This window comes from Sminthopsis crassicaudata, chromosome 2 (assembly GCF_048593235.1).
Source record: "Sminthopsis crassicaudata isolate SCR6 chromosome 2, ASM4859323v1, whole genome shotgun sequence".
In the NCBI taxonomy this organism is placed as follows: Eukaryota; Metazoa; Chordata; class Mammalia; order Dasyuromorphia; family Dasyuridae; genus Sminthopsis; species Sminthopsis crassicaudata.
This window is the reverse complement of record NC_133618.1, coordinates 133769635-133795549: the sequence shown is the minus strand read 5'-3', so window position 1 is coordinate 133795549 and position 25915 is coordinate 133769635. Positions and strand designations below refer to the sequence as shown.

Sequence of the window (25915 nt, the reverse complement as noted above, 5' to 3'; positions counted from 1 at the left end):
ACATTGAACTTTCAAAGAACTCAACAAATACAACTATTTTTATTGAAGGGAAACTGTACATATGTAACTTATATGATTAGTGGGCCATGATTTCACACATCAAAGAAAAATATGTGTTATATACAAAAATGTTTAAAACCGATAAATCAAAAAACTTTTGATAGAACATTTTTCTTATAAGTCCATGAAGGTTTAAAATATATTATGTTTTTATATCAGTTTAATGGCACCATCAGCAATTCTTTCATGTGTTAGATTTTGTGACTAGAGATCTACCAAAACAAGTGGTTTTAAATCGAAATATGTGGTTAGACCAACTGTCATATATAAAATAAAACCATTAGCGTGACTGATTTTCTTCACTGAAACAAAATATGTGAACACAAAGATATTTGACCTATGATTAAACTGGCAAAGGGAACACCCTAGCAGGTAAACATCTTCTCCATAATTTACATATGGTAAAAGTAAGAAAATGTTAATCATTTAACCAAAGGGTAAATATTAAAGATAATTTATGGCATTGCTTTTACAGTCTTTTCAAAAGATAAGACAAATTGAACAAAGTTCTTTTTGAATCAAACCAATCATAGGAAGGGCTGAATGAAATTATGTTTTTTCAAATTTTTTTACTTCAATCTAATATTTCTCATAGGAACAAATCATATACAGTGACAAAAGCATACAAAATACTGAAATATCTACTTCTGTGATTTGTCAAACATACTCTATAAACACTATTTACCTATTACTAGGGTCACATTGATTTACCTTCCCTATGCTTTATTCCTTTTACCATTTAAAAGGTAATGAACTTGTAATGAACATCAGAATCTCAGTCTTATTCCACTGAATATATATATGCATATATATATATATATACACACACATATACATATATGTATACACACTCATTTTCAGACAGATTCATGATATTGTCCATATTTTTTTCACAAATAAGAATTGAGTGGTGTGAATGTGTATCTGTATATATCTGTATATTTACAATGGTCATCATTCTTACATATACAATCTACATAGAAGGGAGTTCTAACATTGTTAACTTTTCTGCATTTTTAAGAACAGTATTGGCAGTATTATATGAAAGAATCAAGAGCAAAGGCAATTTTTTAAAAATGGTTATCTAAAGCGTTATCTAAAATTGATGAAGTTGAGAGGATATCTTCTTATGAACAAGTAAACTTCCTGGTTATCATCTGATTCACTATGTCATTTCATTATTGAACTTGGGGCTGAAAGATTTTATCTTTTTACTATTCCTTTGTTAATCCCAGATCAACTTCTGTTTACAGAAAAATAGTCCGCTTTTGAAGATACACAACTATCTTAAATTCCAGGGAATAGAAAAGTCTGATCAAACAGTAAAGTAGCAGCTGATGTACTTGATTCATATTCATTAAGGTATCTAAGAAAGGTCAAAATGCCTGTCTTCAAGGTAAGTTTATAAGAATGTGAGGGAAGAATTCCTAGGTAAGATATTTCAAAATAGAAAAATCTTGGATTTTCTCCATAAAAATAGACACAGTCTTTGCCTGTTTTCAAATAAAATAAGAAAAATATTTAACAATCTTACCTTTTCTTTGTCTACAACTATGAATAGCTCCACATATCTGGTGTGTGGAAGGACGGCTCTTTTTTTCTGCCAAGAGAACGATCATAACGTCAAATAAATTCAAAGGGTAACATATGCAAAGAACATACTCATCCTCCAAAATTTAAGAATACACCTGCTGAGATAGATTTCAGAAAAACTTACATGAACTGATGCAAAGTGAAATGAGCAGTCATGTTAGTATCAAAAATGAAAAGGGAAAACTTTGCAATAATGAAGAGGAAATTAGGGCAATACTTAGTAATTATTTTGCCCAACTAAATGTCAATAAATCTGATAATCAAAGTGAAATGGATGAATACTTAGAAATATATAGATTGCCCAGGTTAATAGAGTAGGAAATAAATTCCTTAAATAATCCCATTTTAGAAAAAGAAATAGAATAAGCTATTACTCAACTCCCTAAGAAAAACCTCCAGGGCCAGATTGATTTACATGTGAATTCTACCAAACATTTAAAGAACAATTTTTTCCAATACTATCCAAACGATTTGAAAAAATAGGGAAGAAGGAATTCTATCAAATTCTTTTTATGACAAAGGTATGGTGCTGGCACCGGACCAGGTAGGGACAAAACAAAGAAAGAGGGGCAGTTAGGTGGCCCAGTGGATAGAACACCAGCCCTGAAGTCAGAAAGACCTGAGTTCAAATCTGTCCTCAGATACTTAACACTTTCTAGCTGTGTGATCCTGGGCAAGTCACTTAGCCCCAATTGCCTCAGGAGAAAAAAATAAAGAAAAGAAAAGAAAGAAAATTATAGACTAATTCCCCTAATGAATATTGATGCAAAAATCTTAAATAACATATTAGCAAAAAGATTATAGCAAGTTATCCCCAGAATAATACACCATGACCAAGTAGGATTTATACCCAGAATGCAGGGCTGATTCAATATCAAAAAAACTATCAGCATAATTGACTATGCCGTATGATTATCTCAATAGATGCAGAAAAAAGATTTGATAAAATCCAACATCCATTCTTATTAAAAACACTAGAAAGTATAGGAATAAATGGAATTTTCTTTAAAATGATCAGTAAGCATCTATTTAACACCATCTGCAAGCATCATATATAATGGGGACAAACTAGAACCATTCCTGTTAAGATCCGGGATGAAACAAGGTTGCCCACTATCACCATTACTATTCAATATTGTATTAGAAATGTTAGTTTTGGCAATGAGAAGAAAAAGAAATTAAAGGAATTAGAGCAGGTAATGAGGAAACCAAATTATCACTCTCTGTAGATAGTATAATGGTATACTTAGCTAATCCTAAAGAATCAACTGAAAAACTACTAGTAACAATTCACAACTTTAGTAAAGTTGCAGGATACAACATAAATCCACAGAAATAATGAGCATTTTTTATAATTACCAACAAAGTCCAGCAGCAAGAGATACAAAGAGAAATTCCATTTAAAATTACTGTAGATGATATAAAAGATTTGGGAGTCTACCTGCCAAGGCAAAATCAGGAACTATAAGAACACAACTTGCAAAACACTTTCCACACAAATAAAGTCAGATCTAATAAGTTGGAAAAATATCATATGCTCATGGGTAGGATGAACAAATATAATAAAAATGACAATAATACCTAAATTAATCAACTTATTCAGTACCATACCAATCACACTCCCAAGAAATTATTTTACAGATCTAGAAAAATTAATAACAAAGTTCATCTGAAAGAACAAAAGGTCAAGAATCTCAAGGGAATTGATGAAAAAAATGCAAAAAGGTAGCCTAGTTGTACAAGACCTAAAGCTATATTATAAAGCAGCAGTCGCCGAAAACATTTGATACTGACTAAGAAAGAGAGTAATCATCAACGACATGTGAATTTACATGTGAATTCTACCAAACATTTAAAGAACAATTAATTGACTAGTCAATTATTATAGTAATCTAGTGTTTGACAAACCCAAAGAACCCAGCTTTTGGGATAAGAACTCACTATTTGATAAAAACTGTAGGGAAAACTGGAGACGAGTATAGGAGAAACTAGGATTTGACCCACATCTAACACCATACAGCAAGATAAGGTCAAAATGAATTCCTGATCTAGACATAAAGAATGATATTGTAAGTAAATTAGAAGAACAAAGGATAGTTTGACTCTCAGATCTAAGGAGAAGGGAGGAATTTGTGGCCAAAGAAGAACCAGAGTTCATTTTGGAACACAAAATAGATAATTTTGATTATATTAAGTTAAAAAGTTTTTGTACAAAAACCAATGCAGACAAGATTAGAAGGAAAACAATAAAATGGTTCTGACAAAAACCTCATTTCTAAAATAAATAAAGAATTGACTTAAATTTATAAGAATTCAAGCCATTCTCCAACTGATAAATGGTCAAAGAATATGAACAATTTTCAGATGAAGAAATTGAAACCGTTTCTAGTTATATGAAAAGGTGCTCTGAATCACTATTGATCAGAGAAATGTAAATGAAGACAACTCTGAGATACCACTATACACCTCTCAAATTGGCTAAGATGACAGGAATAAATAATGATGAATGTTGGAGGGGATGTGGGAAAACTGGGACACTAATGTATTGTTGGTGGAGTTGTGAACTGATCCAACTATTCTGCAGAAAAATGTGGAACTATGCCCAAAGAGCTATCAAAATGTGCCATACCTTTTAATCCAGCAGTGTTTCTATTGGGCTTATATCCCAAAGAAATCTTAAAAGAGGGAAAGAGACTCACATGTGCAAAAATGTTTGTGGCAGTCCTTTTTGTGGTGGCAAGAAACTGAAAACTGAGAGAATGCCCGCCCATCAGTTGGAGTATGGCTGAATAAATTATGGTTTTTGAATGTTATGGAATATTATTGTTCTATAAGAATCAATCAGCAGGATGATTTCAGAAAGGCTTGGAGAGACATCTATGAACTGATGCTGACTGAAATGAGCAGAACCAGGAGATTACTATACACGGCAACAGCAATATTATACAACAATCAGTTGATAGACATGATTCTTTCCAACAATGAGATGATTTGGGCCAGTTCCAATGATCTTGTGATGAAGAGAACCATCCATATCCAGAGAGAGGACTATGGGAACTGAGTATGGATCATAACACAGCATTTTCACTCTTTTTTGTTTGCTTGCATTTTGATTTCTTTCTCATTTTGTTCCTTTTTTTATTTCATTTTTCTTGTGCAGCAAGATAATTGTATAAATATGTACACATATATTGGATTTAACATATATTTTTACTATGTTTAATATATATTGGATTACTTGCCAAGTAAGGGAGAGGTGAGGGGAAAGGGGAGAAAATTTGGAACATAAGATTTTGCAAGGGTCAATATTGCATGTTTTGAAAGCAAAAAGCTTTAGTTAAAAAAAAAAAAAAATTTAGCAGAGCCAGAAGAACATTGTATGCAGTAACAGCAACTCTGAATGATTAAGTTCTTCTTAGCAATACAGTGATCCAAATCAATGCTATCACAACCAGAGAAGAAACTGATAGATTCTGAATATAGATCAAAGTATATACTATTTTCACTTTCTTTATTTTGTGTATATGCTTTTTTCCTTTTAGTCTGTTTATTTTTTCACATTATGACTAATATTAAAATGTTTTACATGATTGTGCATATTAAAACTATATCAAATTGCTTATCATTTTAGGAATAGGGGAAAGGAAAAAAATATGGAACTCAAAATTTTGAAAAAATGAATTTTTTTTCCCTGAGGCTGGGGTTAAGTGACTTGCCCAGGGTCACACAGCTAGGAAGTGTTAAGTGTCTGAGACCAAATTTGAATTCGGGTCCTCCTGGATTCAGGGCTGTTGTTCTATCCATTGCGCCACCTCGTTGCCCCCAAAAAATGAATGTTAAAATTGTCTATATATAAGTAGAAAAAATAAAATACTATTTTTAAAAAGAAAACAATGCTGAATATATTATAAGGTTTTCATAGATGAGGGGGGATAATTTTAAAAAACTAAATTATGCTTCTGAATATCTAAGACAGAATAATTGGTTCTAAGCTGAAGCTATAACACATTATGCAAGTTTTCACACATAGATCCTTAGGTTTTATGAAATCATAGAATTTAAATAGAAAATACTCATGTTTAAGAGAATTTTTTTGTTTTCTCTTTTCACCAAAGGGAAAATCTACTTCTATACTGCAGGCAAGTTTATTACTTACCTACAGCAGTTATGAAAGATAATAGCTACCAAAACTTCTTGAACAGCCCTCCCTTCTCTCATTTCTTATGGGCTTGCTCTATGATTTCTATCTAGCACAGCTTTTAGAAGACACATAATCAGCCACTATCAATTGAATTTTTCTCTGCCTTCTATGAAACTAGAAAAAGATACAAATGACTTAACTGATCAGAACAGTACCTTAGTAAAGTTTTAATACTTCATTTTTGTCACGAAACTATATTAGAAGCTTGCTCTATGTTTCTGATGTTTCTAGTAGTCAATTACCATTTATTAAAACACTTACTATGTGCCCACAACTGTACTAAGCCATGAGGATATCAAGAAGGGCAAAAAACAGTCCCTGCTTTTAAGGAACTTAAAATGTAAAGAGGGAGACAATAAGCAAACAACTGCAAATGAGATATATACAAGATATATTAGGAGTATTCTCAGAAGGAAGCACTAAGGTGGCATTATGAAAGTATTAAGGAGGACTGGGAAAGGTTTCTGGTAGAAGGTTAAATAAGACTAGCTGTGAATTAAAAGAAGCCAAGGAAGCCAGGAGGTGGTGGTGAGGTGGGAGAGAATTCTAGATAAGTGGACCACCAATGAAAATGAAGTCAGCAGATGAGTCTTTTGTAAGAAACAGGCAAAGAGGCAAGTGTCACTGAATGCAGAGTGCATGGAGAGGGGCAAGAAGTAAAAAGGTAAGAAGGGGACAGATTATGAAAGTTTTTAAAAGGCAAAGAATTTAATATCTGATCTTGGAGATAAGAAAGTACCAATGGAGTTACTAAATGAGAAGATGGATTAGAGTTGGAAGAAACTTGAGAAAGGAGAAAGGGAGACCAGTTTTTCAGTATCCAAATATGAGATGATAGGGGCTTGCATTTCGGAGATGGCACAGTCAGAGGAGTGGGGTGGTATACAAGAATTGTTCCAAAAGTCGGGTGGCATAAGAGATATAAGATGATAGCTAGTGCAGCTGGATGGATCAAGAAAATATTTTTGAGGATGGAAGAGATATAATCCTAATTATAAGCAGTAAGGCAGAATGAGTAAAGCCAGAGAGATTGAAGATTACTGATAGCAGAGATGCTGGAGGGACCCATATGATGTACAACATAAGATTACACAGGGTCATTTGTGTTTGCCTTGGCAAGAAGAAGGACCACTTCATGTGAAACAGAAGTGAAGCACGACATAGGGGCAGAAGACATATGACTGATGTGAAATGAAGAACAGGGAAAAGAGGAAGCTCTCTGTGAATGATCTCAATTTTTTCGATGAAATATGAGGTAATCTTCAGAAAAGCTGCTGGGCTGAGTGGGAAAATGAAATCAATTAAGGAAGTAGTAATAAAAAAAAAAAAAAAAAAAAAAAAGAAAGGATTGCCTTTCTGCAGTGAGGGCTCAACTGTAGGAGATCTAGTCTGTATAGTTTTGTGATTTTTGCTCAAGATTTACTAAGTAGCATGTGAATAGGAGTAAAGGCAAATGGACACCAAATGGATCTTTCTAAAGCATGGTTGGACCATGTCATTCTTGCTCAAGAACTAGTGTGACTTAATATTGCCTCTATGACAAAATACAAACTCATTTGTTTGATATTTAAAGTTTGTCTCCTGCCTAATTTAACAGGTTCACTCTACTTCATGTACTGTATTCTGGCCAAAGTTTGCTACCTGCTCTTCCCCAAAGTTTTTCTTTTGCACAGTTTACCTCTCAAGGCTGGAAATGTTCTCCCTCTTGAAACCACTAGTCACCTTTATAGCTCATATCAAGAAACACCTCCTTAAGGGATGTGGGAAAACAGGGACACTGATACATTGTTGGTGGAATTGTGAATGCATCCAGCCATTCTGCTCAAAAAGTTATCAAACTGTGCATACCCTTTGACCCAGCAGTGTTACTACTGGGCTTATATCCCAAAGAGATCTTAAAGATGGGAAAGGGATACACATGTGCAAGAATGTTTGTGGCAGCCCTCTTTGTAGTGGCCAGAAACTGGAAACTACGTGGATGCCCATCAATTGGAGAATGGCTGAATAAATTGTGGTATATGAATATTATGGAATATTATTGTTCTGTAAGAAATGACCAACAGGATGATTTCAGAAAGGCCTGGAGAAACTTACATGAACTGATGCTGAGTGAAATGAGTAGGACCAGGAGATCGTTGTATACTTCAACAACAATACTAAATGATGATCAATTCTGATGGACATGGCCATTTTCAACAATGAGATGAACCAAATCAGTTCCAATAGAGCAGTAATGAACTGAACCAGCTACACCCAGCAAAAGAACTCTGGGAGATGACTATGAACCACTACATAAAATTCCCAATCCCTCTAATTTTGTCCGCCTGCATTTTGGATTTCCTTCACAGGCTAATTGTATGCTATTTCAAAGTCCAATTCTTTTTGGACAGCAAAACAACTGTTTGGACATGTATTCATATATTGTATGTAATTTATACTTTAACATTTTGAACATGTATTGGTCAACCTGCCATCTTGGGGCGGGGGGGGGGAAGGAGGGGAAAAATTAGAACAAAAGGTTTGGCAATTGTCTGGATTAATTGTAATTAATTGTAAAATTATCCATGCATATATCTGGTAAATAAAAGCTATTATTAAAAGAAACACCTCCTTAAAAGATGCCCAATTGTTGCTGTCTCCAAAAAATTAATCATGGAAAACAGAGAATTGGAATTGAAGGGATATCAAAGGCCACCTCATTGAAGCCATACAGAGAGGGAAAGCCCACTGTAAACAAACCTGGCAAGTGATTGTCCAGCCTGTCTGAAAATTCTCCTCCATACAGCCCATTACAATTTCGGACAGTTCAAAGTATCAGCAAATTTTTGTCCCCTGATATGAGGCCTAAATTGTCCCTCCTAGTTTGGAGGCAACATAACCAAGTCTAATCTCTCCCTGAACACAGTCATTATGTACTTTCCCACTCCAAAATCTTTTCTTCTCCAAGCTTAATAGGCCCAGAGAACCTATTTTTTGATGCCTTTGTTGTTGTTTTTTAAATTTGATTATAGGACTAAGCTTCCTTCTTTAGGAAGAGCTAGCCCTAAAATAAGCCAAACTAACATAGTCTCAAGTTTAGGCTACCTATAGATTTAGTGAATAGATTGAAAAGACTTTATCATTTAGTAGCAAATTATTAAGATGTCATAATCATAGGGTTAGTCTTTCATGATTAAAAGCTAGTTTTTCCTTTTTAGCAGAAAGTGGGGTTGACCAGAGGCAAAGTCCTCCTTTCTGGCAGCTGGAAAAAGGTTACCCGGAGTTTAAGTTTCTCTTTCCACTCAGTGTATAAATTTCCTTTTTTCTTGAGCTAGAATCTAATTTGAGTCATAGACTGATAAAGAAGATTGGGGGAGCAGTGGGGGGGAGGGAGGAGAGCGACTGCTAACCACCAACCACAAGTTCCTCTTTCCCTATATGCTTTCTGATTACAAAAGATATCACCTAGAGGAAAGGACATCTGATATAGGATTAAGAAAGTGTAGGAGAAGCCAACTAGTCAGGTGTCCAATTGAATTATGTTCAAAACAAGTTTCTATAATTTTTCTAGTTCCTCTTTTTTGTTATAAAAACTATCTCTGTTATCACTCCTTGCCTCTGACCTCTGAAGAATCAAGTAACCTGGTTTAATATGCAAATGTTGGCTTTATAAATTAAATCATAAGTAACTTTATCCTCAGTTTCCTTTTTAGTTCAGATAAAATCAATTTTAACCAATTGATTCATATGTCAACATCACGATTGGTCTCAAAACTCTCTCAACTTCTCAATGATTTTTCTAAAACTGTAGGTTCCAAAACTGAATATGATATTTCAGACAAAGTCTGATAAGATCATAATATAGGAGAACTACCTCCTCCCTGCTCCTGAAAGCTATTCTCTCTTAATGTAGCCCAAGATCACATTAGTTTTTTTTTTTTTTTTTTTTTTTTAAATGCCATACCAATCTGCTGATTCATATTTACCTGGAAGTCTACAAAAAGCCTTAGTTCTTTTTCAGAATAACTACTGTCTAACCATATCTCCCCTATTTCATACTTGCAAAATTAATTATTTTGTACCAAAGTTTAAGACTTTGTTTTTTTCCTTATTAAATTTCACCTCAGATTTAGTCCAGGGCTCTATTCCGGTCAAAATCTTTTTAGATCCTGAATTTATTTGATTTTTTAAAATCTTTATGAGCTCTTCAAGAAATTCTTTTGGGAACTATGACCAATTCACATTTTTCTTTGAAGCTCTGTATACAGCTATTTTGACTTTATTGCTTTCTGGTTTTCTTGATCTTGCATGTCAACTTAATAACTTTTATGATCAGGTCCTTTTTCTGTTGTTTGTTCATTTTTCCAGCCTATTCTTTGAATTATAACTTTATGTTACAATTGGGTTCTGCTCCCAGGGTGGAGGGAGCACTATCCCAAGCTTCAAGCCTTTCTTGCTGACGTTTCAGAACTAGTTTGGAAGGGAGGGTGAAAGTGTCTGTAAATTTTTACTTTTTGAAAGGTAATGTGATATAGGGACAGATGGTGTCATTGCTCTGGTCTATAAGTGACTATATGCAACCCTGTAGCCATAAGTATTAGTGAGTAAGTACTCCTCTTCACCCTGAGACTGTGACTTAGAACTATATGGGCAATGCAATAAGGTCCTACAATCAGGTCTCCTGCAATCTCCTTCTGACTAGTTGTCTGACCCCCTTGCTATCTGTGGGTTCAGAATGACCACAGCTACTGCTGCCTCTGCTGCAGATTCAGCCATTCCCCAAGGCCTAGTACAACCTGGGGCTGGGCAATCCAAGCTTGGCTCCAGGTCTAACCACCATCCAGTAAAACAGACATTTCTGGCTAATTTCCTAGGTTATCCTGGGCTAAAAAAATCATTTCATTCTGACTTTCGTTGGGTTCTGTCACTCCAGAATTCAATTTGATGTGTTATTTTAATTTTGTTTATAGGAAAATATGGAACAAAATAGAAACAGCCTTTTTTTCTACAATGCTGGCTCCACAAGATGGATCCTGAATCTGTACCTAAACATTTTTAATTGAATCTCTATTATTTTTGCACCCACATTGTAGATAAGTATATCTACACTGTATCTTTTACACAAGATATTAAGTCTCTTGAAAATAAGCACTTTTTCAGTTTTGTCTTTTAATCTACTGCCGAGCAATGCCTTACATACACACACACATATACACTTAACAAATGCTTATTGAACTGAACTCTAAGGACTTGCAAGCCTTAATATCAGATGCAGTGAGATAATTTCAGCCTGATTTCTTAACTTTTTGTTACAAGCTAAAACCACAATCCCAACAACTCCCTAAAGTCAAACTTGCTTTCAAGGGAAACCTATGGTGTGTTTGGCCAAATTAATGTTGTATTTCACAGCTCAGATTACCATTCTATTCTATGCCAATATGTTAGATACTAGAACATCTTGTTACAGTTTGCCAAGAAATAAAATATGCCATAGTATTCCAAATGCTCAGAAGCCACAATATATAGTACTTCTGATTCTATAGTACTATATCAAAATGATAAGGGGAATTAGTTAGGTGGTGCAATGAATAGCACTCTGAACCATGAGTCAGTAAGGCTTAAGTTCAAATCCAGCCACAGACACTGGCAGGATAACCCTGTGCAAGTCACTTAACCTTTTTATCTCTGTTTTTCCCATCTGTAAAATGGAGACTCAGGGTTGTTGTAAAGATTAAATGAAATAATAATTGTAAAGTAATTTAACAGAGTGCCTAGCTCTTAGAAAACAGTATACAAATAAATGCTTACTATTATTATAAGATGGAAAAATGTAATCATATATGTTTTAAATAATAAAAAGTTACACCATAGCTGTGGAGCTCATAATAATGCTCATTAAGCTTTCATTAAGCTTGTGAATTGGCACTGTCAGTATCTGATCTATTTCTAAAGATCTGTCTGAATATTCTCAATTAGAGGTTCATAATCACCTTGTTTGTGTCTCAAAATTCTTCAGCAGTCTGATGAAACCTATGATCTCCTTTTCAAAATCATGAGAATTTTAAAAACTCATAACTGAAGGTAATACCAGATTTCCATTGGAGCTTGATGAAATGAAAGATATTCTTTGTTTTTGCACACAAATTTATGAACTCCCTGAAATCAATCCACTAACTGAAGTTAAGAACACCTTTTTTTTAAATGAACAATAGAGGGCACAAGGGAGTCTCCTTACCCTCAGCAGTTGAGTCATACTTAGAGATTGTTTCTGTAATTCATTTCTCTCTTTATTTTCTGTGGTTTCTTTCTTCAAGTCTTTAGTAGTTACTCCACAAGCCAAAGGTTCTTGTTGAACATCGTCTAGTCGATAAATGAGGTGCTCAAAATGAGAACTAGATTTTAGAGGTTCAATTCCATAGCTGGTACTCTCCAAATGTAGTAATCCCCTAAAAATTTAATCACTTTCAAAATTATTGAATTGCAAGATTCACTTAATAAAAAAATTCACATTCTCAAAAATTAAAGCTTAAATTAATCATAGAATACTTAACATAAAAGAAGTTTTTGAAACTGTTTAAACTATTTCATTTTACAAATAAGAAAACAGAAGCTAAAATAGGGGACCAGCCTTGCTTATATGGTAGAGCTAAGATAAAAACACCTACCTTTCGACTCAAAGGCTAGAGATCTTTCCATTAGACAAGTTATAACTCACAGGAATGTACAAAACTATTGGAGAAAAGCAACTCACATTCAAATGATATAAACAAAGTCCTAACAGTTACATCTGGAATTTTCCAAAGTTTCAGAGAAAGAAAACAACATCAAAAAGAAAAACAATTGGAAGTGAGATTTTTAAAAATTCAAACATAAAAATCAAATTTAATAATTACTTTACCTGAGCCCAAAACAAATGCTAAGTGCAACAGATGAATTTGGGATACCTTCCACATAGCCCCGATAATGGCAATGATCCTAAATGAGAAAAAATGTTATCTGCATTACAATCTTATTGCTAAAAGTCACTACTCAAATTAAGTTCTATACTATCAAGAACTCTTTGTTTGTAACTTACATTACATATAAGGGCTTAAGAATGGAATTTTAAAGATACCGTTTCTCCATTCCCATAATATAAGTACATAAATGCTTAGGCAGAAGGGCCAGAGGATGCTAAGAACAAACAGTTCCGCCCAGATGACATTCCAACCTAGAAGTAAACAAGGCAGCATTATGCGTAGTTAGTGAATGAAAATCATGTAGTCAGGAATACAGGTTCCACACCTCTTGGCAACCTGGCTGAATGACTCTGAGGCTATATGACTTCATCTGTCAATGACCCAAACAACTTTGCATGAAAGAAAACAGTACAGAGCTGGTCTTCATGGTAGAAGGTGTTTCCTTCTCCAGGAATTCCTTATACCAATGAAATCATAGGATTGATTTTTAAAGTGTTCAAAACATAGATATTATATATGGAGCAAAAGCAGTTAACTGTCTAGCCCTGTGATTGACTGAGGCCAAAAAAACAATTAACTTTAACATCAATATTGTTGTTAAAGATGGATACTGCTGTTTTCTTATGATGGCCAAGTTGTCATACTTGTAAATTGAACTGTGTTAAGTGTAAAGGCTCTTCTCTTAAAACCCATCACACCCATTACCATTTATTAAATCCTACTTCTTTAGTAGCCTAGAATCTCTATTCACCTCCAAAAACATCTTTAAAACACTTACTTATACAATAAATATAGGTATCATATTTCAGCATGTAACAAATTTTATCTACCCTATGATGATTTAAAGCTTTTTTGTTCTAGAATTTTTGTAATTTTCTACAGGTGACAAATTTTTTTGGATATAATTTTCTACCAGCTCATATTACAAATTAAAGAACAATGACAAGATAAGAAATTTACATCAAATTCAGAAGTTTTAATCTACTTAGACAATGAAGGGTAATTTTCATCTGGCAAACAAAATCCCTATTCTTTCTAATTTTGTCTTTCTAGGAATTAACAGGAAGAGACAAAACTCTACAATAATATTTTTTAAATTCACAGATATACAAGTTCCACTGATGCTATTAAAAATACATTTTCAAATAAAACGATCACAAGAAAAATCCATGTGGATAGCATAAAAACTTATGAGAAGTATGTTTTCAATTTCCCTTAACACCACTCAAAAAGAAATGATAAAGTTTATTCCTGGAAAAAAGTACCCAGAAAGAGAGAGAGTGTTTGTGTGTATATTTTTTTTCTATTTTATTTCCTATCTACAAACGACATACAAAGAGTCATAAGATTTAGATTTGGAATAGACCTTAGCAATCATCTGTGTCAAACTTTAATGGAACTAGATTCCTATTATCCAGATTGTATTGTATTTTTAAGTATTTAGCTAAAAAAGCGGACTTGGGGATTTCTTCCTTAACCACAAGGCTTTTGTACCTCTTGCAATCTCCAAAATTACCATTTAGTCCATGACATATAAGTATAATTATTTCTAGAAGGAAGGGGAAAAAATCAAAGTATCTGTTCTTTCATTTGTCAACTAAATAAATAAATAAATAAAAAACCCAGCAGAATAAAATAATTTCAATATAACAAGTAAATTTGTACAATAAATACAGGCTTAATTTATACATATTTTAATAACATCCCTCAAGACTATGAACCTGGATTTGTACAAAATATAGGCTTAATTTATACATATTCTAATAATAGGAGTAGGGTAATTATTTAACTGCTAAAAAAAAAAAAAAAACAATAGGCAAAATACTTTGCTTAGCTTAGACAAAAAAAGTAGAACTGCTTGTGTTATAGCTAAACATCACAGAGAGCCAAATTCAACAAATGGTAATTAACTGCTGTGGTCCAGGCCAGCTCTGTCCCCAAGAGAGATTCCCTTCCAGAGAGGACCACACCTCTTTAGTCCTTGCTTTTAGTGAGCAATTTGAGTGTTAGAACACAGAACAGCAAACAAATGCTTATTAGTAAAATATTAATGCTTAATATGGAAGCTCTATTTCCCAAGTTATCAAACTTTAAATAGGATATAAATTAAAGACCTCAACTAGAATTATAGAAATTTACTTTCAAATGTACAAACTTAAGGATCAGCTACTTTTCTTAAATGTATGCTGTGCTTCTCAAGAACCTCTAGTTTTCCTTTTTTGATAAGCAGAATGAAACCTTATTACTGAAAATTTTTCTGGTTTTTAAAAAATAAAAAATGAACCATTAGGCATCTGAACAAAGACATTAGAGAAATAGTTATTTATAGTCTAATGCCAAGAGCAAAAGAAAAAAATTACCTCCATCTCAGGATAATCCAAGAGCAGAGACCCCTCCTCACTGTAGGTATAAACTACGAAATCTTTGGGCAATAGTCCCCTACAAGATAATAAGACATTTTTATTTTTCACCCTACATTATAAAAGGACTTAATAAAAGGACTCTAGAAAAACCAATCTAACAGAGGAAATAGGTAACATTTGACAGGAATATTATTATTATCAAATCCAATATTAACTTCTCTCTCAAAAGGTCATACTGACAGTGAGAAAGCCCCTCCCTCTGAACAACCCTAGTAATGTCAGAATTCTACTAAAGTCCTAACATTCTTGCTTCTGAAGCCTTTACTTTCACTTAAGTCCCCACCCTGGGATCTTACCCTGTAAACAAAGACAGATAGAGCCAGATCAGCTGCCAAAGTAGCTTGAGTTGCTAGTTGGGATTTATGATGAATTAGATCATGAAGGGTAAAAAACAAAACCAAAGTGCTAGAGAGATGAATTGTCAAAAGTGGTTGGAAATTTCAAGAATAGATATTGATGCTTAACCTGGCTGTCTTCTCTTTTCCTCCTAAAAGTATAAAGTTTATAAGTTTCCCAGGGAACCATCCATTTATTCAGACATGATTTACCCTAAGATTATAAATTTGCAACTCAGCTATTTTAATTAAAGATGCCTTTTTGGTTATGAGACTCAAGTTATGAGACTTGATAGTGTTGAGGGCGGTAGCCCCTTGGTATTTCTTGTTTGATCTACAACTTCTTTTGGGACTTGGACCTTTGATACAAGATCTGATCAAACTAGTTTGGACTTGTACCCAGCCCCCCACTGGATCTGAGCTGGCTTGGATAAAGCCTGACAAAAATCTGGCCTTCAAGAAATTAACCTGAGCTCCGCCCATTACTTCTTCAAGCAGATAAAAAGAGCAATTGCTTGCATCAGAGATTCTCTGTCCCCTCTGCTTTCAGCGTTTATCTTCCTCTATCTATTGCCTTTTACTAACCAGACCTTAACCTTGCTTCCAAACCCTGCAATAAACATCTTTTACCCATCTAGGTTTTCGGGTCTGTAAATTCATTTACAGGGGACTCTCGCCGCCACTAGACCTGACTTAATTTTGTATCCTTGCGCCGAATCCTAAGGGGGTTGCAGGGGAGCTCCATGTGACTCCCTGTACCCCGAATCCTGCCACTAGACCTCACTTAATCCTATTGAGGTATATACCTCATTATTAGGTATTTATCTCATGATTTGGTTCAAGTTACCTCATCATTTTGAGGTTCCCTATTACCTCATCAATAGTAATTCAATTAAAATTAAATTTATGAAGACATTGTTAAATATAGCAAATACCACTGCAAATCTAACAATATGGAACGGAATTAGGATCAAAATAGCAATAAATGACAAAAACAAAATGTTAAATTCCCCGTTTATCTCACATGGCCATAAAATTTTTGCTGGAGAAAAAGGGCATAAAACATCACTGACTTAATGAGTTTAGCCTATTTTTAGGGAATGATACTGTAATGAGAATAATTGTTTCTCTACTCCCTCCCAAGACAGTGTTTCAAAAGAATATTCTAAATGTCCAAGGTGAGTGAAATGGGAAACTGATGAATTCTCAGAATAATAACCTTGGGTAATTCAAGACTCAGTACCAAGGATCTGTTTAATGATCAGGCTCTGGGAGAAAAACAAAGACTTACTCTTCCAGCAGAAAAGATTTGAGAAATAACCCCTAGATCTTTCCTCAGCTGCTTAGAGAAAAATTTGACTTCTTGTTTAATGGCTTGGAGATATCCAACAAGTCTCCAACCTGACCAAGATAGACCTCTTTTTCTTAATAACATTTTGAAACATTTATTGCTTAACCAAAACCCTGGTACTGAAGAAGGGACCCCGAACCTTGAAGGAGAAAATCTCCTTCAACACTGCCTCAGTGAGAGACTGCCCCAGGGTTATAAAGTGGTGACCTAAAGAATTCCAACCCTACAGAATTAAAGAGACTCATACAATTCTATTCAAATGCCAGCTATAGCTGAAACCCAACTTGTAGATAAAAAGAGCCAACTTGAAACAACTCCTTGCAGAGGACTTGACATGCCATGCCATGCTAAGCTATGCCAAGGAAACCTCTGCCCACTCAGATGATACTCTCTTCCAGTGTTACCCTTCTTTATCCTCACTATTTTCCTAATGAGACTTTATGCCTCTCTGTCAGGATTTCTCTACTAGAAACCTTATTTCCCAATGCCTATAATAAACCTCTTTTATCAGTCTAGCCTTTTCAGGTCTGTAAATTCCTTTACAGAGAATCTCTGTGCCACCAGAAGGGAGTTCCCCAAAACTCCCTCCCCCTGTGCCAAAATCCCAAGAGGGTGTAGGAGAGCCAAACCTCTCCATTTGGTTCCCTGAATCCCGAACCTGCCAATAGACCTTATTATTCAAGTCTCTGGCCACTAGAAACCCTAATCTCATTTTGGTTCCCTAAATCTAGACCTCATAATTTGATTCCCTGACAAAAGGAAACCCCAAAACCTAAATCCCCAAAACCTAAATCTCATTAGTACCACAAAAAGTCCACCTGTATTTCAAAGACAAATAAGGAATAAAGATTGAGTTGGCCAATGATTTTAAAAGGGTTAACATGAGATGGGTTGGCAAATAGAGTTTCTGTAAACCTTGACTATATAACTATAGTCATTACTTCTCATTACTTCTGCAAAATTGGCTTTCCTGCTCCAGATTTTCTGGTGAAGGGACTGACCCGAGAATCAAAATAAAGAAACTTTCTGTTTTGTACCATGCCTTTGAGCAGTCAGTTTGAGTTAGGATCTTTGCATTCCACACAAGGGGAAGGGATAAAGTCCCCCTTCAAAATTTCATACAATGCATTTTCTTCCAACTTTCTGGAGAAACAATTAGATGTAAGATACTACAGGTCCAAGTATATCTACCACCTCTTAAATGATGTATAATGAAAGAGACTGAGTAGCCATCTAAAGCATATGCCTAACTGATCTAAGATGAGTGTAAGGAAATCATCACTTGCTTACTCCCTTGAAATAAAACTAGGGAAGTTAAGAAAATATTAGTTTCACTTATGTTAAGCAACACAGTGCTTAAAAATTGGAAGCAAAGATGGTTAAAAATTTAAATTATTTAGGCATACTGAAAGTTCTGACTCATCCACTTAGCAGTGGTCCTCAAACTTTTTAAATAGGGGGCCAGTTCACTGTCCCTCAGACTGTTGGAGGGCCGGACTATAGTAAAAACAAAAGCTCACACTCTGTCTCCGCCCCTCAGCCCATTTGCCATAACCCAGAGGGCCACATAAACGTCCTCAGCAGGCAGCATCTGGCCCATGGGCATAGTTTGAGAACCCCTAACTTAGAGGATGAAAGTCTATAAAGATTCTCCAACTACATTATAATCACACTACTTGAAATTAGACTCAACAACCATTTAGATGCAAAAACTCTCCCAACCTCTAAGGAGCTAGATAACATTTATCAGAGTAAGACAATGGAAAACCCAAGACATTTGGAATTAGGAAGAAAGTGTAAATTATTGTGAGGAAATAGATTAACATCTCCAACCACAAATTGTGCTCCAGGGGTCAAATCTGACCCCAGTAGATACAATAGGATTTAATTTACAAATATAAATATATTTTTGGCTAGCAAACTCTTACAAAAACAAGCAGAGGGCCAATAAATTAATCTGTATCAGTAACCCAAAAGTCTCAAAGTAAATTATTTATTATTTTTTTTTTTCCCAAAGATATGCTAACTAATAGAATGGAAATTTTAATTGGGAGAGAGTGACTTAACAAAGACAAAGATCAGGGAAGAAACTCCAACAAGTCAAGACAACATTGTAAAAATACTGGGGATTAGACAGGAAAAGAGGAGCCAAAGATAGCAGAGTCCAAGAAAGTAAAGAAATAAGGGCAAAGAACATAATTTCCTTCATATTACTGCCCAGGATTAACAGCTCTGAAAGTTTTTCCTTAGATCTACCCATTCTCTTCCTGAACTGAAACCCATTTTCTTACTCAACTTTCTAAATAATGATGAAAAGTTTATCTTTTCCCTCATAACTTCTTAAAAGTTGAAGCAGACCTTCAACACAGTGTGTGTGTGTGTGTGTGTGTGTGTGTATGTGTGTGTGTGTATGTGTGTGTGTATAAAACAGGTCTATAAATCAAGCATTTATTGATAGTAAATCATAATTTTGTGATTCTCCTCCTCCCCCCAACACTCAGTTAAGAGATGCCATATGTAGTGTCAAACCAGTTTAAAATAATGTCTCTTACTTATTTCTTTCCAGGTGAACAATATGTTTTCTTCCTTCAGCCTGAATGACATAAGACACCTGATCCTAAAAAGAAAAAGAAAAAAAAATGAAATAGTAACTCACAATTGCTTTTTAAGTGATTATTTATATCAACAAAACCCCAAAATTACACCCAAATTAAAATAATGATCAATATAGCTGGATACTTTGTTTCTAATATGGTTACCAAAAAAAATCTACCATGTAAACAGAGTATTTGCATTCAAAACAATATGAATGGACTTTGACCATCCTTAACAGGGAGTGGCTTAGTATAGTAGAAAGAACACCTGTATTCCAATCCCAGTTCCGATCATTTACCAAGCCAGAAGAACACTGACCACAAGAATTCTATTCCAATTCTTTTTTTTTTTTTTAATTGCTGAGGCAATGGGGTTAAGTGACTTGCCCAGAGTCACACAACTAGTAAGTATCTGAGACCAAATTTGAACTCAGGTCCTCCTGACTTCAGGGCTGGTGCTCTATCCACTGCACCACCTAGCTGCCCCCCCATTCCAATTCTTAATGTGAAAGTTGGGCAACCCTTGGTTCTCAAAGGTTGAGTCAAAGGAAGACATCTGACATATGCCTTACTAAAAAGGTCTTAATGTAATCCCTATGATAGACAATCAACTTCAAAAGAAAAGTCTAGAGGACAAAAGAGGCTTAACATCATTTGGCTGGCCACAAAAACCTATGGAAAAAAAAAAAAATCCTTAATCTTGAGCAACCTTTTCTGTGCCTGAAAAGAAAATGGCAGAAGAGCTAAAAGGGAGCAAAAGGTTTTAAGTATCATAGTTATCATCCAATCAAAAAATATTTATTAAACACAGTTAATGACACAATCTTATTGAACTGTATTACTCATAAAGAGTATAAATGAAAAAACTATCTTGAAGATAATTGCAATTTATAAGCCAAAGCTATTGAAGACGATGAAGAGAGAAATTCTTAAAGAATTTTATAAAACCTTCTAAATTAAGTCAATTAATAAGGGAGGCTATCAAAAATATGTTAGAGAATACTGCTCAGAAATATCAGAAAAACCAATGATAAAGGAAACCAAAAGTATCAGATCTTTTATCCAGTCCAGAACAGCTCGTGCAGATAATCAAAAGCCCAAGAATACAGAGGTTTCACTAGGGAAGTCAGCCAACACTGGCAATGGACAGTGAGAGAGCCCTGAAACAGAAAAGCCAATGTTATCACAGGTAAACCAGCCGAAAGCCAGAAAGAGAGACACATCATCATAAAGCACAGGTAAGTGATCCATCCCATTGCCAAAGCTAGAAAGAGGAAGCAGGTCAGAAAAGTCAGAACAAACAAATTTTAAACCTTTCATCTACTGCTCAGGGGCTATTATAAGGCATTTCAAACTCCTGTAATCTGGACTTGTAAACCAGATCCTAACCAGAAACTATGTCCCTACAAAGGGAAAAGGACCTGCACATGTACTCTTCACCACCTGTTAAGAACTTGAGCAAGTTCTGTGGTGGAGGAATAAGACCAGAATGTTCTCTGACACCCAAATGGTCTTGCTGGATTAAGAAAAGCTCAAGAAGTAAAACCTAAAAGAAATGAGATAAGGATTCAGGAGGGAAAACTGAAAAACGAGTAAAAAACTTACAGCTTATTGTAAAAAACATTACCCAATTATCCCTACAAAATAGAATGGAGCAATCAAAACTCAGTAGCTTCATGAGATAACAAGCAATATTATAACAATGCCAAAAGATTAGAGAAAAATTGAAGAAAATATAAAATATCTACTGTCAAAAATAACTGGAAAAAATAGCCAGAGATAACACAATAATGACTGGACTCCTTAAAAGCAATGACCAAATAAAAAACCTAAGACAGTAGAGTTAAAATATAATCACAAGAAAATTACCCGAACATTTGGATCTGTGATATACAAAGTAGAATATAGTATTTCAATGAGAAAGAATAATAAACACTAAATTCAACTATAAATCTGAGCATAATCATATATGGGGAAAAATGAATCTTTAGTAGAATAAAAATAAGGGCAAGTCTAGGAAAAATCAACACCATTTCTACTCATATGAAAAAATGCTCTAAATCACTATTGATTAGAGAAATGCAAATTAGGCCAATTCTAAAGTATTTCTTTCAGATTAGCTAAGATAACAAAAGGATAATGATAAATGTTGAAGGGGATGTGGGAAAACTGGGACACAAAATATATTGTTGGTGGTGGTGTGAACTGAACCAACCATTCTGAAGAACAATTTGCAACTATGCCCAAAAGGTTATCAAAAATGTGCATACCCTTTGATCCAGCAGTGTTTCTACTGAGTCTGTAATCCAAACACATCACAAAAAAGCGAAAGGGACCCACATGTGCAAAAATGTTTGTAGCAGCACTTTCTGTGGTGGCAAGGAACTAGAAACTGAGTGAATGCCCATCAGCTGGGGAGTGACAGAAAAAGTTGTGGTATATGAATGTTATGGAATATTATTGTTCTATAAGAAATGATCAGCAGGATGATTTCAGAAAGACCTGGAGAGACATATATGAACTGATATTAAGTGAAATGAGGAGAACTAGAAGAGTACTGTACACAGCAACAAGATTATGTGATGATCAATTTGATGGACATGGCTCTTTTCAACAATGAGGTAATTCAGATCACTTTCAAAAGACTTGTGATGGAGAGAACCATCTGCATCCAGAAAAAGGACTGTGGGGACTGAATGTAGATCACAACATAGTGTTTTTACCTTTTTTTGTTATTGTTTACCTGCTTTTTTTTCTTTCTGATTTTTTTTTCTTGTGATCTGATTCTTTCTTGTGCATCATGATAAATTGTGGAAATAGAAGAATTGTACAGGTTTAACCTATATTGGATTACTTGCTGTCTAAGGGAGGGATTAGAGGAAGAGAGGGAGAAAATTTTGGAACAAAAAATTTTGCAAAGGTAAATATTGAAAACTGTCTTTGCATATATTTTGAAAATAAAAACTATTTTTAAAAAAGGGAAACTCTAACCATGTAACTTTCCTCAATAAAAAGTTAAAATTCCTCCTGACACCCCCCCCCCACAAAATAATGAAAATGTTGCTCAATTTTCAGGAAATTAAAATGATTAAAGAACCAGAGTCAGCATAAGCAAAAGTCCTTGCCCCAGGTTGGGCGCCAAAATGTAGATGTGTTGTCTCTCAACTGTAATCCTTCTCAGGGAGGAGGTTTCTTTTCTGTAAATCCTTTTCTCTGTGAGCAGATTTCTTGGGAGGCTTCTGGAGCCTCCAGCCAGAGCGAAGGTAGATGTGAGAATGAAATCTTGACTCTGAATCTCCTAGAATGTGGGAATCAGACTCTGCCTCTGAGAGTGTGGGAAATCTTCTCCTTGACCCAATCCAGACTGTCTCTTTCCAGAATCAATGTTGCCTCCTTTTATCCTCCCAGAGAATGAGCTTGTGGGTACTCGCAGGGGCTTGTGGGAACTCCTACAACCAATGAATTTGCTCCTTTTAAAGGTGTAAACTCCTTTAAATGTGTAAACTCCTTTTCAGAAGTCTAAAGGTGTAAACTCCTTTTAAAGTTGTAAACTTCTTTAAAAGTTTGAATTAAAGGTGTGAACTCTGAGTTAGAGAATTGTTAAATACTGACTTAGCACCTAGTAAGAACCTAACATCTCCCCCTTTCTTTTGATTTAAAACATAAGGTGGTCATGACCTTGAAACATAAATCCATCAATATGGGAGGCATTACACATAATTACATAAATTACATAAACACATAGTAACATAACACATGCTAGAAGTGGTGTAACAAATAACATGATGAAATAATCATAAATTGAGAGTTTATATATGTCCATAAGTCCATTGTCCATTAGTTCATGTGCCAGAAATCCAGTAATTCCTGCAAGTTTTAAAGTCCTACAATAGTCTCATCTTGTGTTAGGGAATCTTTAACAGTCTCCTTATCAGCCATGCTCTTTCAGTGTCAGATGTTTCTTAGATCTTCTTCTTTGTTTTGAGGTTTTTCTCTTTTTCTGTCTCTCTGATGGACAAGGCGAATACGACTTGTTGGCACTCATCTGATCCCTTCTCTGTCTGTTTCCTTCTCCATCTGTTTCCTTCTCCTTCTCCTTAAAATATAAGCAAACCCTCTCTTCCAGGCAGTTAACCTATCTAATTTCCTTCTATTTACCACTTTCTAAATCTCTTCTCATCATCTGGCAATTACATTGGAGCTGTTTGCACTGGACACTGCCCTGTTGGTTTAAAAGGCCTGTATTTTCCCCAAGTGTAATCCATTTCTGCTATCTGATTGTTTTTTTTGGCTGACTGATCAGGTAATCCCTTTCTTCCATGTGATTATTTTTCTGCTGGTTGATCAAATCAGAGTCCCGACCTTCTAAAGGCTCTTTGGGTATAACCTCAGCTGCCATCATGCCCCACCTATCTATTGATTGAGTTCTTGGAGCTGGGCTCTGCCTCTCATTTCCCTGGGTCAATCTACATTCAGAGACCCAGCGGAAACCCTTGTGACATTTTGGACATGGAGTTTAGGTCTTCTCTCAGCCTGTCTTCTCACTCTATCTCCATATCTACATTGAGCTCTTAGATGTCCAACTTTTCCACATTGAAAACATCAACGAGTTTCTCTAGAAGTCCCTTGCCAAGAGGAACCCTGTCTTTCCATGTTCATCATAGTGTGAGTGTAAAAAAGTATTTGTTCCCACTGTAGCACAGCGTCTTATGATCTCCTCTAAGAAGAATCTTTGTGTAGTCCCCATATAATTCTTTTGCAAATCTCATTGGCATTTTCCATAGCCACATGTCTGATCATTATTTCCGTAGCTGCATTTTCTCCAATAGTTCTTTTGACAGCAGTTTGTAGACGTCCCACAAAATCCGCAAAAGGTTCATTGGGACCTTGCTCTATTTTTGTGAAAGCCTCCCCTCGATCTTTCTGTCCAGAGAGGGAACCCTAAGCTTTTATTTCAGCCTTAGAAATCTGCTTATATACTATTATGGGATAATCAATCTGCTCTGAATTCTCTCCATACTGATCTTCACCTGCTAGTTGGTCAAAAGTGAATTGTGTCTTAACTCTTGTTTCCATATTGCGTCTGACTTGAATCCTACATAATTTATGAAACTCTGAAAGCCACAACAAGTTTTGTTCAGGTTCTAAACATGTCCTAGCTATGGATTTCCAATCATTCAGGGTTAGGATTTCATAAGACAAACTATCTAGTAACATTTTAACATAAGAGTATATTGTTCCATAAAGGGTGCAACCTTTTTTCAAATCCTTAATTTTATTCAAATCTAAAGGTGTATATCTTCTCTTTTTGACCTAAAGAGTCAATTTCTTCAATCACAGGATATGCACGTATAAAATCACTTACATCTTGTCCTTCTCTCTTAGCTTTAACCAAAGCTTTTTCTAATCTTGTCATAGGCTGCTTCACAGGTGATTCTGTTTGTGTCACTGCCTCTTCCCCTCCTCTTTCTTTCTCCATCCCAGAAGGGTTAATTGAGGGAGGAGATAAGAAATGCTCCTGTTGCTCAGAATTGTACTTAACTCCATTGTTAACTGATTCATCCTTTTCACCTAGTTTAGTTGACACCTCTCTCTCTTGCTCCTTCTTTTTCCTTATTCTTTAATTTATATAATTTCCTAAAGCCAGTTGAATTATATTGTAAGTTTGAAGTGTGTCTTTGGAAATTGAATTAGGTCAATTTTTGTTGTAGTATTGACAAAATTCCTCTCCTACTAATTTCCATTCTTCTAGATCCAATCCTTTTTCCAGAGAAAAACGAGGACATATGACCTGCAGTTTTTAAAAGTTCAGTGATCTCCTCCAAAATTGTAATCAATCCTTGGCTTTTCATAACCTTGACAATGCTCTCTAAACATTTTCCTCAAACAGAAACAGAAGGCTATTTTCTAAAAATTTGCCCCATTTCACTGAAATTCTACTTTAGCTCTTTAACAAAGTTTCCTTGTTACTCACACTTATTTCTGGGTCAGAGAGACTTTTCTACTAGGATCTGGATCAGAGGCTTTTCCACTGGAATTAGGATCTTGTCAGTCCCTGTTTGGACGCCAAAATGTTAAGGTCTAGGCTAGCTCCTTTGAAGGGCTCAGAATCAGCATAAGCAAAAGTCCTTGCCCCAGGTTGGGCACCAAAATGTTATGTTCTGATTGTTCCTCAATTGTAATCCTTCTCTGGGAGGAGGTTTTTTTTTCTGTAAATCCTTTTCTCTCTGAGCAGGTTTCTTGGGAGGCTTCTGGACCCTCCAGCCAGAGGGAAGATAGAATCTCAAATCCTCTTCTTCCAGACTCCTCCCTCAGACTTAATGTTGCCTCTTTTTATCCTCCCAGAGAATGGGCTTGTGGGTACTCCCAGGGGCTTGTGGGAACTACTTACAACCAATAAACTTGCTTCTTTAAAGGTGT

General features: G+C 35.1%; 1 protein-coding gene across 3 annotated transcripts in view; it reads right to left on the bottom strand.

Moving 5' to 3' along the window:
• Positions 1-25915, bottom strand: part of ADAM9 (ADAM metallopeptidase domain 9) — a 93288-nt gene that overhangs the window by 48550 nt on the left and 18823 nt on the right. For all 3 annotated transcript variants that reach the window (XR_012486004.1, XM_074287300.1, XM_074287299.1), the window contains exons 3-7: positions 19454-19518; positions 15153-15231; positions 12732-12808; positions 12069-12279; positions 1595-1660 (exon numbers count right to left, since the gene is read on the bottom strand). Coding sequence is in view for 2 of the 3 variants with exons in the window: in XM_074287300.1 (XP_074143401.1) it covers positions 1595-1660; positions 12069-12279; positions 12732-12808; positions 15153-15231; positions 19454-19518 (498 nt within the window). In the remaining variant the exon portion in view is untranslated. The remainder of the gene's footprint in view (positions 1-1594; positions 1661-12068; positions 12280-12731; positions 12809-15152; positions 15232-19453; positions 19519-25915) is intronic.